Raw genomic sequence first — 16,668 nt, 5'->3', positions numbered from 1 at the left:
CGAAGCAAGTCCAATAGGTATTTTATTTTTAAGGTTTCGATCAGAAGTTGTGTGTTTCACCTCAGCTAGTTTGACCATAACCCCTCAAACCCAGAACAATGGGCCGTGCTGAGGAGCACCAACATGGGAGAGTTGGGTGAGGAGCCTGCGGTTGCATGGCGAGCAGCTGAGCCAACCACCTCAGGGTTCTAAATACTGGCCAGACAGACAGATTGAACATAGATACAATACCATATGACAGTAAATGTAGAAACGTATAGAAAACATACCAATAAAGAGGGTAAAGAAAGTTACCTGCACATATTTAACAAGTATTTATACCCTTATATTCAGCAATAGTTAAATTTGTAATTTTAATAAATTGTATTGTTTAACATACACTGTCGGTTTAATGGACGTGTTTTATTTCCTCTGTTTCTTCTGTCTAGTGAAACAGAACTACTTGTTGTGTGAATGACCAATGATCATCACGTGACCTTCTCGAAGGACCAATCATCGTCTGATCTGAGAAGGTTCTGGCCAATGGGCATCGAGTATCATATTGCGTTCGTTTGCGCGCCCTTGAATCTCATCAGGCCGTGAAGACGGAGGAATAAATTACGATAAGCTTCTTAAGAAAGGGACAAAGTGATCGGTTATTATATTATCAGGTAGTAAAAGTATGTAAATGCTTTGCTAGTGATGATTATCGGGTAATTTTCGCTGGAGTAGATAGCTGGCTACTATTTTAAGTCCGTTAAAGGACATTTGAAACATTGTAAAGGAGGCTGCGTTACCAAGTAACGTTAGCTAGCTAACGTTAGCTAATGCTAGGAGTTTATCTCAAGGGCTAAATTATGTATTGTGGCTAATTGTGTCTCCTCTCCCACATAGTAGCGTCCTAGCAAAGACCAGCTAACCTGCAGACCAAAACCACCTTCATAATCCGTGTCCTCTTTCAGTGAAAATGGCAAGTGGAGACCTTTCGGACAGGTAAGGTTAGCCTAGCATTTGTTGTTACTTGTGCAGGTACATTTGTTTTGGCTAAGGTAAACATAACTCTTAAGACTTGTCACAAAGTATAACTTGTTGTTGAACATATTGTATTATGGAGAATTTATCAGGAACACATGTTCAGCTAATTTAAGCTGCATGTAAATAAACCGAGCTCAAACGAGGAATAAAGAGCTGTCAAAGATAACACAATGTTCCATTTCTCAAACTCAAACAGTATATATCCACATATCTCAGTCCTGATTTAAAGGCATGTGTGCATCTGTAGCAGCTATAACTAGCTGGTAAAGTGTGCTGAAACAGCATCCAATATACAGTCAAAACGGTGTAAAAAAAGATAGTTGAAGAGATGATGACAAATAGAATAAACACAATATTGATAATAGTTTGAGGGACATTGAGAGCTTCTACCTAACTGACCTGACTGTTGGCCACAACAACAGAATGTTACAATAACTTGAGGGGTACAAATTATCAACGTTTGTATCATGATATCTGTCTGGCTCTGTAGTCTTGTTAGCTTGACCAAAACATATTTGTTAATGCTGAGATTTGTATTGATTCATTATTTTTTTTACTTGTCTGTTAGTGTTGAGGAGTTTGACTTCTCAGATTCTGGCAGTGACTATGCGGCCACGCTGAAAGTCTCAAAGCGGAGAAAACAGGCAGTAACTGGACCTCAGGTAAATTATCTTATTCTCTCTCAAGATGGTTCACTCATTCAGATATTTTTCATTGTGATTATTCACAATGGAGTATAGTTCAGTGTGGAATCCAGTAGCATCGTCGTTCATCTCTTAGTTCATATAAAAGATTAAAAAAGCTTCATCAGAGTCATATTAACTGCAACACTGTGGAAAGCCTCCACCGTATCTTGCCATGGCTACCACTAATTCAGTTGACAACATCAATTCCCTTTCTCCACTGCTGAGCTGCCCTCCCATCTCTTTCATCTCAAGCCACCCAAGAGATCTAGGCATAAAGCTGCATTGAGGGTGTCCAGCCCCAGTAGCAGCCCCATCCCCACTTCTCCAGACCCCTCCCAGCAGTCCTCTCAGAGGACATCCTGGCACGCCTCTCCTAGACCTGTGACAAGAGTGAACGAGGACAGCCGGGGCATCAGTGCAGAGAATATCTATGATGCTGTCTGCTCTGGAAAGAGTGCCATGGTGGTGAGCAAACCGTTAGCTGAAGAGCAAAGGGGGAAGGGGATGTAGAGATAAACACATGAAGGGAGGGAGGTGCTGAAGGAGGAATGTGTAATGAGAAGAGAAACAAGGCTCTATGAGCAACAATGAGAGAGATTATCCTCTGCTGGCTCAGTCAGTGGCTGACTGATTTGACTCGACAGAATCGGCTTTGATACGCGAAGAGGAAGAAGTGTTTTCACTGGGTTGTGTAGTCAATGATTGACAGCATGTGGCCATACAAACCTTTGTGGTGCTGTGCCCAGTCTCTTCTGGTTAAAGACTCCAAAAAATGCATCACATAACAATAGAAAGACCAAAAAAAAGTCTGGTGAGCAGTAATAAAAAAAGTCTGCCACTACAGTGAAGAGCAGCAGCACAATGCAAATGGTGATTCTGGGTAAAGGCTCACTTTCATATACAGCACATTCAGCAAAACTGCAGTTGACTAATCTTTAATCTGTTCCGCAAATGTTTCTCAGTTCTAGTGCTCTGCTATATTTTGCTGTGTTCTTAATGTACGCTACACTATCACACAACAGATGTTTTAAAGTAGTGTCCATTTATGTTCAATAGTGCCATGATTGCCAGAAAGGATTATGCAAAGTAGATGGTGAATAATACTGGACTTTAAAATGAGCATAAAATAGAAGTGTGTGAGATCATTGGGGCATACAGACCCACATATGTTACTGAGAGAAACCTAAAAGGCCAATCGTAGGAGGAAAGGTGAAAGCTGAAATCCATAATGTTATTTTAATGACATGTATAGTTATTATATTCATTCACCCTTTGATCTGAGCCCAGCATTCTCATTGGCTGCTATCTCCCTGTCAATCTGAAGACGGTGGTGGACGAGTGGCTGGACAGCTACAAGCAAAGCCGAGAGGCGGGGCTGCTGGTGCTCATCAACTTCATTGTTCAGTCCTGTGGATGCAAAGGTCAGAGGTCAAGAGGGAGCCCAAGAGATAGGGGGAGGGAGTCAAAGTTCAAAAGATTATCCTTCCAATTTCAGCTCAGGCGATGATCAGCAGTCAACTATTGATCTCCCAGTATGGTAACGATGCAACGTGTAGGAGTTGTGTTAATCCTCTGTCTATTGACATCACAGTATATCAATATTTTGTGAGCGAAAAAGAAACAGAAATCATGATGCCATTTCATTTTTGGGTCAAATACAAGAAGCAGATTTTATGTATTATCACACTTACTTATGTTCAGGTGTTAAATTATTTTGTCCAGGTGTGGTTAGCAGAGAGATGTTGGACAGCATGCAGAATGCTGAGATCATCTACACACTAACCACAGAGTTCAATGAGGTGAGACATAGTTTAGATTTGTTTAAATATATCCTAAAAATAAATATGGTTCTTAAAGATGATGGGTACATATTTGCATGTTTGAATCTTGTTCGTAGTCTTTGTCATCCCTTCTTACTTCTAATAATCCTTCTTGAATATGCTGAGAAAGTCAAACAACATATCCTCTGAGATTATAATCTGAAGGATGGAGTACAGCGTGATGGAACAGACTAATCAGAATCGATGCTGATAAATGGACATATTAATGAGTTAATCACTTTGGTTTGCCACTGATGTAATTGTCATTAGAACAGCAACCACTTCTGCATCAAAGAACTATACAAAGCACACAGTGTGTGATGTCGTTCCTCCGTTTCTTTTGTTTCTTTATGTCTTCCAGGATTCAGTGAACTACCCTCTGTGCACTCCAGGCCCCCAGCTGAAGCATTTCAAAGCCGGCCTGTGCGAGTTTTTTCGGGTTCTGGTGAGATCGTGTCGGAATAGCCTCATTTATGATGAGTACCTCTTCCCCTCCCTGCTGGCTATGCTCACCGGCCTCTCTGACTCCCAGGTCAGAGCCTTCCGACACACCAGCACCCTGATTGGTAAGCACGTCGGCACAATACTGGTGCATGAAATGCTCGAAAAATATGCACACACACTCTGACTTCACAGGGGAGTTTTGATTATGGATTAGAGGCTACACTTGTTGTTCGTTGGTAAGCATCTCAGTATGCTAGTAATTTAAGTCACTTGCTTCAGTTTTTGAGGCTTAGAAACTTGTGTTTCTCCAGCTTCTCTGGGTGCCAGAAATAACTGCTGCATTCAGCTGACATCTGTTTTAGTTGCTGGAGAAGTTCTTTGTTTTTCAGAAAGTATTCCTTCTTTGTGGCTGGCTTTTATTGTTCCTCATTGTTTTCTTTTGTACCCACAAAATAGGATTTAACAGCTTAACCATTATGTGGTTAGGTTGGTAAGTAATGTACGTTATTACCAAGGATTTACTTTTTATACTGGAGGTAATTAAAAGGGACAAGTCTTTCGATGTTATTAATCTTACGATTGGACCCATGCAGTTGTGTAGATGTTGACTGTGACTGCACCTGATGTGCCTCTCCATTAAAATTGTAAAATCTGATTAAAAGATGAATAACCCCGACACTGAAGCGACTGTCTATACCGGTTCGGTCTTGTCTGCGAATTTCAAAGTATCAAGGATCAAAGGAGATGCCAAACTGTCTGCAGCATTGTCTGTGGAGTTCACTGCTTTCCTGTGATATGTGCGAATATTCCTGATATGTTTCCATCAATACTAATGCATATGATCTTTATTTTTAACCTTGCCTTTCCGTGCGTAAATAAAGGTTTCCATTACGCCTGTGAGACACAGCTCAGGCCGTGCGTAGTCCTGTCGTTTCCGTCTAGCCGTGCTAACCTGGATGCTTTTCTCTGTTAGCCATGAAGTTGATGACTGTGCTGGTGGAAGTAGCGGTGATAGTGTCTGTTCAGCTGCAGACCACCCAGCGGCAATACGACTTGGAGAACGGCAGGGGGGCGCATGACAGAGCCCCTGGCCGACTGGAGGAGCTGGAGGCCACCGTCAGCGAGGTGACGCATACACAAAGACTGGCATGAGTGCAGACACATGGCCACTTTCACATACTAAACAGGCAGGTCGGGACATTAAAGCAGTCCGTCCATCCATGAGTAATTTCACTTTTTTAATGTAATCAGAACAGTGGAATCTGTGTTTGCTTTTAACACGGTCTCAGTCAAGTGTACCGATGTTTTCTTACACTCCTTGTTTTATATGTGTGTGTTTTTAGATGCAGGAGAACAGAGAGGAGCTGTCCTCCATGATGAACAGCACGTTCCGCGGTGTGTTTGTGCACCGTTACCGTGACCTGTTGCCTGAGATCCGGGCTACGTGTATTGAGGAGTTGGGCATGTGGCTGAAAACGGACCCTGAAGCCTTCCTGAATGATGGATGTCTTAAATACCTGGGGTGGACCCTGCATGACAAGGTAAACACACACATACAGCACTAGATCTGCATTTCCCCAATGCATTTCACCTCTGTCACAGAGCATCTGTCTGTCTGCAGCCCTCCGCAGGCCAGCAGTGGAGATAGAAATGTCTGCACACAGACACAGGAAAGACCACATACACACACTTGCAAAAAGAGAAATTATTCACTAGGAACAGGCTGATTCAGTCTGTATGTAGGTTATAGGATGTGTGGTACTGTACTCTCTTCTTCTTTCCGTCAGCAAAGTCCAGTGCGTCTGCGGTGTGTGCGTGCCCTGCAGGGTCTGTACCAGGAGAAGGAATTCATTGGCCGCCTGGAGCTTTTCACCAGCAGATTTAAAGTGAGGCTTCCCTCTGGATTGGCAACCTCATTTAATGCCTCTTTTCTCCTCCTGTCTGTCTTTTTGTCTGTCTGCACAGAATCTCTGTTTAATCTATTGTTTCAGCCTATTGTGTTGTTTCTTTTTTGTAGCCTGCCTATGTCTCACTTCACAGTATTTTGTGGCCCCTCCCCTTATTTCTTTGCCTTTCAAATCTTTCTTTTTTCACCATTCCTGTTTGTTGTGATGGTCTCATCCTTTGTCTGGGCGTGTGTCTGGAGCGTTAATTGCTGCCAATTACTAATGGTTCATAAGTTTTTCTCAAACACATTACAAAAAACCAAAGCCACATGTGCTGAGGCATGGCTTAGCGCCTAATCAGTGTGGGTGCATGCATATCTGTGGGTTTGGGTGCATTTGTGAGTCATTTTTATGCATTGAAGTCTGCTGGCAGGATTTTCCATAATTTGTTTGCCACTGCATAACTGTGTGTGTTTTAGGAGAGGATGCTCACCATGGTGCTGGACAAGGACTCAGAGGTGGCAGTGGAAGTGGTCAATCTGTTGCTGCTGCTCCAACAGTGAGGGCTTTTTTTTTTGTCTCTGTTGGCTTCTCTGAGCCGCTATCTACAACATACAGTCTAGGAATTTCATTTTAGTGGATCAAAACCCAATTATAGCAAATTTGAAATGCATTTTCTCTGTTTTGCATTGATTGTTTTGAGCTTTATTTACATAAAGGTTCTACTGAAATGCAGTTAAAAGCATTAGTGACAATCAAAAATCTAATTGTGTCTGAAATGTGAAAATAACTTAATACTACAAATATATTCTGGTTGTCCTCGAATCCAGTTTCTCAACAATAGAAGTGTAAAGATGGCTCATAACTGTTATAACACTCTTTGCTGATGAATCAGTGTGGTTGGCCGATATCTCGCACCACTGCTGACTTGTAAATTTGATGTTTTTAGGATTAGTTAACAAAATTGATGAAAATGTGGTCATGAAATTTAAAAAAAATCCAACTGATGTCTATCAAAGCTCTGTTTGATTATATGAAGAAAAAACATATTTCAAAATTATACACAAGGCTGCAAGAATAGTTCAGTCAATTAAATAAAATGTTTTTTCTCTTGTGGCGTTAATGTTGCTAACTTGATGGTCTGTATCTGGCTTTGTGTGTTCTGCTGTGTTCTGCTGTGCAGGACAGAAGAAGGTCTCCGGGAGGAGGAGTGCGGTCACATCTATCCTCTGGTTTACGCTTCCAACAGAGCGCTGGCTTCTGTAGCTGGCGTCTTCCTCTTCAACAAGTACATCTTCATCCCTCCTTTCTGCACGTTGTCCGACTAAGCTTTTGTTCAGACCGCCAGCTCAAATCCAGTTTTGGCGCATCCAGATTTATTTTGAAAGTCTGGCCAGCAAAAAGCACAAAAACACAAAAAATTTGATTTTTGTAAATCGGATCCAAACCACATTTGTGGATGAACCTCCATTTTTCAAATTTGCCTGGATTCTGAACGTAGCCTAAATGTTGTAGTCGTGTCATTAAGCTGCACCCCCATACCTGTGGATCATTCCATATTCAACAAATATGTTTACATTTCTCTTTGATTTCCTTATCAAAGACATTCCACCAAAAACAAAACATCAAAACCTTTTTTCATGAATTTTAGTCGCACTAAAGCTTGGATGAAATCCTATTTTTGTTTAAGCATGCAGCGTAGATCACACAAATACTTTCCTGTATAATGGAGCATGTTATTGCTGCACTAATGGGACTTCAGACTTCAATCCGTGAGCTAATTTTCCATCTTGGTTAAAGGCAGAATGAGTAGGATTATTCTGTTAACCCTGGCTTCCTGGCTCAACGACACTAGCCAGCGAGTTTAGCGATTTCCAGTCTAGCTAGCTAATGGGCGTAGCATTTTGTTTTCCCAGACAGGATAATTTAGTGGAGCTTCCTAAGCTTCTGAATCGGATGACAACAATTACAGTGTCACCCGGGGTATAAGGGAGTCCCAGGGGAGGAGAGGCAGAGGAGTGACAGCTGGAGGCACAGCGAGGGGCGGAGAAACATCCCAAACACAGCAGAATAAACACAGGCAGAGGGTCTCTAGTGGGCCAGAAGGGATTTTTCAAAGGAATTATTTTTGTATCAGAATAAACATTGTTTTTTAGGAAAATCCTACTCATTGTGCCTTTAATGTAATTTTTTGATGTTTGTTATGTCTGTATCTTAGGCTGAAAGCTGTGCTTGCCAGTGACACCCAGGAAAGTGATAAAAGTGAAAATGCAGCCTTATTTCGAATCCTCATCTCCTTCGCCATCCAGAGTGAGGTAGTGTCTCCTTCAGTCCCCGCCTCCGCACTATTCCAATCATTGACATTATGTTTTCACGAATGAAGGTAGACTAACCACAACACAGTGTTTATTGTTCAAATCATGTTTTATTTTACCCACAACGCTTAGCAGGACATGTTATTCTTACAACACAAACAATAACACTATATTACGCCCAAAGGGCCAATTTTCTCTAGTAGCGGAGTCTCACAGCACATCTTAAGTTATATATACTGGAACCCTCTGAACGACGGAGAACATGATTTAGATCGTATTAAACTGCAAACCATCCCTTGTGTCATGGCTAAAATAAATGATGGCCACTGCAGTTCAGAAACGCGCTGTCAAGCGAATTTAAAGCGATTAATTAACCGTCAATTCTCTTGACAGTTCCATGAGCACGGGGCTTACCTGGTGGATAGTCTGTGGGGTGTGGCAGGATCTGAGCTGAGAGACTGGGAGACTATGACGACATTGCTGCTACATGAGGCTGGTGAGGAACAAGATACGACTTACATCTTAGCTGCATCAGTGCATTGAGCTCCGCTTAATACCAATACACCGAAATAATTTATGCAAGTCATGTTGTCCCCGCATCGCGTCGTCTCAACCATCACCCACTCAGTTCTGCAGCTGTCTGTGCGTCTGTGTTGTCAGGTCTGATGTATGAGGAGGAGGGGACTCTCGTAGAGCTGATGATGTGTGCCATCAGACAGGCAGTGGAGGCAACCCCACCTGTCGGGAGGACTCGGGGCAAGAAGGTGGTGGCACACACACAAATGCACAATCTTTTTTTGTAGTTTATGGAGCAGTGGAGCTCGGGGGCGAGAGAGATGTCAGTCTTTGATTTTACTTCAAATGTACCCATCATACAAAAAGTCATAGTTTTAAAACTACAAGATGCAACTTTGTGACATTAAACTGGAATAAATTAGATATTCCACTGAATCATGTGTACAAATGTTTGCCTCTGTTCCTTCTCCCTCGTTTTTGGTCAACTCAGTTTCAGGTTTCATCCTTTTCAACATAGACAGTTTATCACAATGAGTGCAGGGCCATGAGCCTGCCCACTTTGTTTATAAGACTCAAAGTTTCATATTTTACATTCACAAACATTGGGAAATGTTCACAATGCTTTTTGTCTTCACACGGTTGAACTGCTGCCCGGTTCTGTTCACTGAACGTGTGCATGTGGGATCAGCTCGTGGGCATGAAGGATAAGAAGCTCCAGGAACAAGACAGGAGACGTATCACCACACACTTCATCCCTTTACTTCCACAGCTGCTGGCCAAGGTACACAACAAGGTTCACTGAACATACTTAATATGACATTTTATTATATTATATTGTACACAGAGGATTTCATTTAATAAGTGTTGGCGAAGCATTGCCACCGTACTTACTTTAATTATATGTATATACTGCTGCCTCATATTATATTTAGAGTGAAGGCTAAATTACTATGCCAAGTGTACTTATTATTTATTTCCGTTTCATGGTTTTTAATGCTGAGCCCGTGTTGTTCCCCCTCAGTACTCAGCCGATGCAGGGAAGGTGAGCCTCCTTCTCAAAGCTCCCCTTTACTTTTCTCTGGAGATGTACAGCAGCACTCCGCGGCTGGGGAAGGTAGGAGGGGAGGACAATCAATTACCTTTAAAAGATTGTTATAATCTCTTTAGGAAATTATCTCTTTAGGAAATTACATCGTGTTCCTTCGTAATCATTTCCTCTCTCCCATACTTTCCTTCTACTTAACTTGTTCTCCCTCGATCTGTCCCCCATCACACTCCCCTCTCCTCAGCATCTGGACCTGCTGCTGTCTCAGGTTTGTGGTATTATAGAGAAGCACACAGATGTCACCGTGCTGGAGGCTTGTGCCAAACTGGTCACCACCCTTTGCGCCGACTGCTACACCTTCTCCTCCCGCACAAACCTGGCATTCAGCCAGCTGATGGACGGCCTGACGGAGTGCCTCAACGCCGACTTAAGTGACCTGGTGCAGGTGGGGGAGCGTGTCAGTGGAGCTTGAACACAGTCAAATGTTGCTCGTAATAAAAAAGCATGCTCGTACTATTTTGTCCACCCTGTTTATATCAGTGAGGGTTATAACGGAGACACCTCTCTGTATAATGCAACACAGGTCAACGTGCACCACAAACTGCAGCCTCCATAATTATAATTACGTTTATTCAAAGCCATGAATAGAAGTCCTTCATGTATCTTCATTACATTAACAACAATTTCTCATTCTGGGATGATGTTCAGTTAATATAGTATGTTGTATTTAAGTTGTCCATAATCTCATCAGTTAAACGTTGTAGTACATGAATACATGCATATCAACTGTTTATAACTAAACTATGAAAACACACGATTGTGTACCAGAACAGCGAAATATGGCACAAAAAACAAAACTGACAGGTGTGATAAATGTGAGCACGTCTTTCTAATTAATTTGTGTTTTTTAGTCTGAATGTCAATTTTGTAGGGAAAGAAAAAAACGTATCGGTGAGCATCTGTTCCCTCTAGAGAGTGTCTGTGTGTGTTTTGTGTACTTAGGGTACTGCAGATGAAGATCATGTCTACAGTGCAGCCACTGCTTTGAAAAGGATTGCAGCCCTGAGCAGGTAAGTGTGTTCATATGGTACGTGTGGTGGTGGTGACTATTTGTGACACAGAAGTGTGCGTCTGTGTTGTTGCTCGTGTTTGTTGTCCAGTGCCAAAGACCCGACAAGCTGGAAGCTGTTCGACTCCTGTCTGGAGCTGCTGAAGAGCAGGATGGAGTCCAGAGAGTTTGACAACGAGGTCTGTGAGGTCACACATTTCAATATTTCAGGGGGCGTCTTGTGTTGTGATAATAAAGGCCATAGTGGAAAATGTTTTTTTGCCTTTTGCGCCTCGATCGCTGCAGATACTGGTTCTCATTTTCCTTTTGTGTAATTTCAGCTGATGGTGTCGGCTCTGAAATGTGCTGCCTTTTACCTGATGTGGGCTAAAGTGAATGCAGTTAACTCCACTCCAGCTGAGGTGATCATCTGACTGATTATATAACACTGCATTCATCCATCTTACGATGCTTAGTAATAGTTTGCCCTTGACTCAGTCTTTCACTCACCATGTTTGCTCCTGGAAGTGCCAGCCTACGTGATCACAGCCAACCCACGGAGGCCATGTTGGTGGCCTTCCTGTGTATTTGTGGAGCTCTTCTCGTCTGTGTTCAACAGTTCACCAGCTGCGCAGACGACAGGCAATTAATACAACAATCTGTTAGTGCGCATCCAAGCCCGGAGTGACTCTCTGACCTTTATTTGTCACAAGTTCACACTTTTTGTAGAGTTTATCTCAGCTGATCTTCATTCTCTTGAGCGCATTTTCACTTTTGCTTCAGTTTCTCTCACTCATTGATTCACATTGAGCACGTCATCAATTATAACGCATTCTGCCTACCTCTTACCTGTGTCCCTTCACCACCTGCTCCAGGGGGAAGTGAAGCACCTGAAGAAGGAGATGCGTTCGTTCTGCAAACTTTGTGAAACGTGTCTGTCTCTGAGCCAAACTGAGATCAGAGATCAGGTAAGTCATGTGTGAAGTAACAGTCATTTTGAACTCTTAAGACTGTATGTGAGAGGCTTATTATAAGTTAAAACGTTATTTTTATGTCTTTGCGTCAGAGACAGGCCCAATGTTTTTGGCTTGCTCCTCTTTTGCCCATTGACACAGAATGACTTCTCAGAACTGTTGGCAAGCTGAGCTGAACTGATAAAGCTTGTTTCCTTACATCCTCAGGCATTTGAGCTGTTGTGTGACTTGCTGCTCTTGTACAGTACGAGTGCAGCCCGCTTTGAACCCGACCTCCAAACGCTGGTCCACCTGCCGTCTGATTCCCTGCGCTCTGAGATGGCGTCGTTTCTCCTGGACTACGTCTTCTCAGACACTGAAGATGCTGAGCTCGATGGTATTTTTGTCCACTTCAGAGGAAAACATTGAAGATTTACATTAACAGATAAATGTTACTGGTTACCTTGCAATTTCAGTTTTGACACAATATAACAACTGTAATACGAGTCATTATTAGGCATTAAACTAAACCGCATCATATTAGAATTGAAAGCTCCACCTTGAACAGACGTTAAGTGAGTGCATTTTGCTGACAATGCTTCTTTTATTCTACGATTGCAGAAAACATTTGAATGCAGGACTTTTACTGTAAGGTATTAATAGTTTTCCCTTCATCTTTTCCACTGCCAGTGTTCTAGGTTTGTATCAAGTCTTACACGAAATAAATAGTCTTGCTCACGAGGGCAAAGCATACCAAAGTCGGGGCTTACTTATGAGTCTGCAGAGCCCCGAAGCCCCGCCCCTGCTGCTGAACAGAGCACTGTTGGCTAGTTTATTCAAACTTTATTAATATTGAAGTCTTCGCGAGTCTAAATTGTGCCAAATTCGACACGGCACTCCCCGGAGATACACCCGCCAAGTGTGAAGGACAACAGATGACCGGTTGTCGAGATATGCGAAAGACATCCGCGCACAGACAGAGATTCTTGCTTTATCGTTGGAGGATTAAATGATGTCGTGATGACATGTGGAGGCATGCAATCGCAATGTGATAATTCTAGTTGAACGACTGAATGTTCCGAAAATGACTTTGATTTCCTCGTGGGTGTGTAGTGTTTTGCAAACACACACACACACACTGCCAAAGTTCTCCCAGAGGTCTTTCTCTTTATTTAATGCACCACAAGCCAAATACCAGTCTTTCATCGCGCGCTCTGGTTTGCTTGTGTCTTATCAAGACTTCAAGGTTTTCTCCTTCTGCCTCTCCCGTCTACATCTTTCAAGTTAATAACCGGTTTGTTACTGTTACTCATGCTCTCCCTTCCCTTTCCTCTGGCTTTTTTTTCTCTAGTTGAGGATGAGGAGGCGCTGAAGATAACTCTTCTCCAGAGGAAGCGCAACCAGCTGGCCGGCTACTGTAAACTGGTCATCTACGGGGTGCTGGACCTCACCGCGGCCACCAACGTCTTCAAGCACTACAACAAGGTGGTCCATTTGATTAACCTTGCATATTATATATGTGACTGTTGGTTGAACATGTAAGCACAATGTCTTGATAGTTAAATTGGTGAGTTTAGAAATTGTGGAATTAAAAGTGAATCAATTGGATTAGGAATGCAGGAAAGGAGTTAATAAAACATTAATAATGGAGATGATGTGTAAGAAAGTGGAGGATGGTGAGAAGATCTCAGCGAGGTGCTGAGAATGAGTCAGAGCGGTTAAGAGAAGCACAGATGACGAGAATGCAGTGGATTATTCCTACCTTTTTAGACAATGCTGTTAATTAAACAGACTAACGATGAGTACTTTCTCTCCAGTTCTTCAAAGACTTTGGCGACATCATTAAAGAGACTATGAGCAAGAGCAAGGTCATCAATCCCGTACAGAGCGCCAAGACTGTCTGTCTGAGTCTGCAGCAGGTGTGCACCAACAAGCAGCCTTTAAGTATTCATGAGAATGAATATCATGCAGTGTGAACTTTTAATGAATGCATGAAATACGTCGTAGTTTAAAAATGGACAGTAATCACATCTTTTGATCGTAAAATATTTGATGTTAGTGGTGTTTTTAATTTGTTTTCATAATTGTATCTGCTTCAATTATTGTGGATTGTTCCATACATACATAATGAGGCAATTGTATTGCTTTATTTCTACATGCTGAAAAGGTTTATTTTGTGAGGCACATTTGCATCTTCAAATTGTGGATTTACTATCTATTTCCGATATGACTAACATTTGGGTTATGCCTAACAGATGGCCAATCACAGAAACTTCTATAAAACATATAAATATTTTTCATTTTTAAGTTTCATGTGGTAAACTTCTCTTCACCAAGCAAATTAAAAACAGCGACTGAACTGCTTAGAAGTCTTTTTTTAACGAGTGATCAAGTGGAACGGTTCGTCCACATCTGTTTGTATGGTATGCCTTTTGCGTAACGTCTATTTAAAGTCATGTTTGTGTATCGCTAGCTGTTCTCAGAGATGCTTACGGAGGACCACAGCAGGCAGGATCTCGGTGAGATCAAAGACTTGGCCAAGAGGCTTGCCATGAGCTTTGGCATCGATCTCAATCGTGCCCGCAAACCACTGGTGGCCCTCCACACGTAAGTAACTCGCGTGTCCCTGCCAAACACATGCGGACCTGTCGGGTCTTTGCATTTGACATATTTACTTTCTTACAGCCATGAGGGCGGTTTTGCCAGAAATATTTTTCCTCTTCCATGATTCATTTTTTGATGAATCGTCACACTTGTAGGGTGTTTTTCACACTGTAGCTGTTCATTCTGAGCTCTTTAGTCTGTTGTGTCTGCTCTTAGGGAAGGTGTACGTTTTGCATTTCGGGACCCACCAGAGGGAGAAGAGCAGCAATCCAATGTGGCCTTCTTGGAGATCCTCAGCGAGTTCAGTTTCAAGCTGCTGCGACAGGACCGCAGTGTGTTGTAAGAACCTACCTCAACTCATCCTTACAAACATGTTTGGTCAAATATGATACGAGTACTAACTTATAAATATAAGCATTATATGCCATAACAAAATCAGAGTCATATCAAACAGTGGCCCTTTTACTTGAACCCAGTGCTTGTTTTTTACATTTGACAGCTAAACATTAACAAAGGTTTCTCTGTCTTTGTCCTCATCTCTCTGCCTCTCTATCTCATCCCCTCTCAGGGCAGCGTTTCTGAAGTCGGAGTGTCCCGGTGCTGCCCTCTCCTGGCCGTCAGTCAGACTGTATCAGCGGTCCTTGGATGGCCGATCCTCTGCTAAAGCCAGACAACGGGAGGAGAGAAGTGATGCCGTCTCCTCTCACGATACCCCTGTAGCTAAACGCAAGAGGATAACTCCTCAGGGTGAGACGGACACACATGTTACACACAGACACAACAAACTGTGTATGGATTCACAGCTCTTCATGTTAACTGTAATAACTGTAAAAGGTGATTTACCTTCAACAGTTGTTGGAGTTCAAAGTAATTTGGTGAAAGGAAGGTTTCTCTGACCCTCAATGGCAACTCAACTAGAGCTGCAGCTCATGACAATTTTGAGAAATAAGTTGATTATTACTTTTATATATTGACACACAGCTGACTGCATCGCCGCCATGGCTCTGCAGTCAGAGAGTTATTTTGTGCCATTTTTTTGGGCCATCTACCTCACGCAAAACAAAATTAACTTGAAGCCTAAATATATGCTTCAGCCATGAGACAGAGCTGAGACGCACTCATGCACTGAGTGTATCTGTTGTGTGAGTGAAAAGGAGAGGTTTTATGTAATTTTGTAAAATCATTCAGTTTTCTTTTGGTTGATCATCTCATTTGCTCTTTCGGAAATGAGTGCTATTTTTGTGAATCCATATTCACCTTCTCTGTTGTAAAACACTTAAATTTAACGGTCAGGTAATGAATAACCTCTGGTTGACTATTCTGACTCCTCTGGGTTCAGTGGCCAGCACAGTCCGAGGATCCTGGTTGGACAGCATAAGTATCCACAGCAGCCTTCCCACTCCAGCACTCACCTCCACTGTACAGAGACATCCAGCCAAGCAGCTGGCCGCCAGCGCCACAGTGTCTGATATCGGCAGCGGCTTAACCGATCCGGAGTCTGAGGATGAGTTCGCCTTAGGGTAAGTTTTATCTGTCTGACAGGATAATGAACGGATAGAAAAACAAAGCAAATCCTCATTCCCGCAACAAATATTGGTGTTTTACACGTCTAGTATGGCTAGAATGTAATTGCTGCTGTTCACCAGGTCCAATATGAGAAAAGTGAAGCCCGTCAGACGAGCCCAGCTCTCCTCCAGCCAGACCGGCCCCCCTTTGGATCAGCAGGACCTGAACTCCCCCCTCACCTTGTAAGACTGCATTTTAAAGGAGAACACAAACTGTTACACTGCAGAATTGTTTTAATATTTGTCTTAATTTTGTGATTCATCAGGTAAGAATAATTACATGAGAATAAACTGGTTTCTCTCCAGACTATCTCTGATTGAGGACGACAGTGCAGAAGAAGAAGAGCCTGAGATTGAGGATTACGAGAGTGACTCTGACCGTGAATCCGCATATACACTGGTAAAAAAAAAAAATCTTTACAACAAATTACACATGTAAGTTGGGACATTGCCTCCAGTAGTACATGAATTCAGTTTTGAATGGGTTTTCTTTGCTTGACTGAAGATTATCTTCCTGGTAAGCTCAAACCTTTTCCTCCCTTGTTTTTGCTCTGCAGCCTTCCACGCGACACACGTCCACCAGCATCCTTGATGAGCTCTTTGACTGAGGGCACAGAGGCCTGGACCGCCCGGGGAACCACAGTTCTTTTTCATTAATGCATCTCTTCAACACCAGTGTGTTCAGTGGTTTCAGTACATTTGAGTGTACTAAGTGTTCAGGCCATCTGTTCTTTTTCATGACCCCTTATGGATTTCCCTTATCTAATTCAGT

General features: G+C 42.5%; 1 protein-coding gene across 1 annotated transcript; it reads left to right on the top strand.

The window, feature by feature from the left end:
- Positions 1 to 946: 946 nt before the first annotated feature.
- Positions 947 to 16,504, top strand: stag3 (STAG3 cohesin complex component; the record flags this gene model as incomplete). The annotated part of the gene is made up of 31 exons (XM_079269214.1): positions 947 to 972; positions 1,583 to 1,676; positions 1,953 to 2,165; positions 3,025 to 3,121; positions 3,423 to 3,499; positions 3,882 to 4,086; positions 4,938 to 5,089; positions 5,308 to 5,505; positions 5,752 to 5,850; positions 6,330 to 6,409; positions 7,034 to 7,138; positions 8,069 to 8,165; positions 8,559 to 8,661; positions 8,826 to 8,929; positions 9,370 to 9,462; positions 9,703 to 9,795; positions 9,971 to 10,171; positions 10,729 to 10,796; positions 10,887 to 10,974; positions 11,116 to 11,196; positions 11,650 to 11,742; positions 11,956 to 12,124; positions 13,079 to 13,212; positions 13,545 to 13,646; positions 14,201 to 14,334; positions 14,548 to 14,670; positions 14,900 to 15,078; positions 15,671 to 15,851; positions 15,978 to 16,079; positions 16,203 to 16,296; positions 16,454 to 16,504. The coding sequence occupies 31 exons, from the start codon at positions 947 to 949 to the stop codon at positions 16,502 to 16,504; spliced, it is 3,636 nt and encodes a 1,211-aa protein (XP_079125340.1).
- Between the last annotated feature and the right edge of the window lie 164 nt (positions 16,505 to 16,668).

Source organism: Melanostigma gelatinosum (genome assembly GCF_949748355.1).
Source record: "Melanostigma gelatinosum genome assembly, chromosome: 5".
Taxonomy (NCBI): Eukaryota; Metazoa; Chordata; class Actinopteri; order Perciformes; family Zoarcidae; genus Melanostigma; species Melanostigma gelatinosum.
This window is presented reverse-complemented; position numbering and strand designations above follow the sequence as displayed.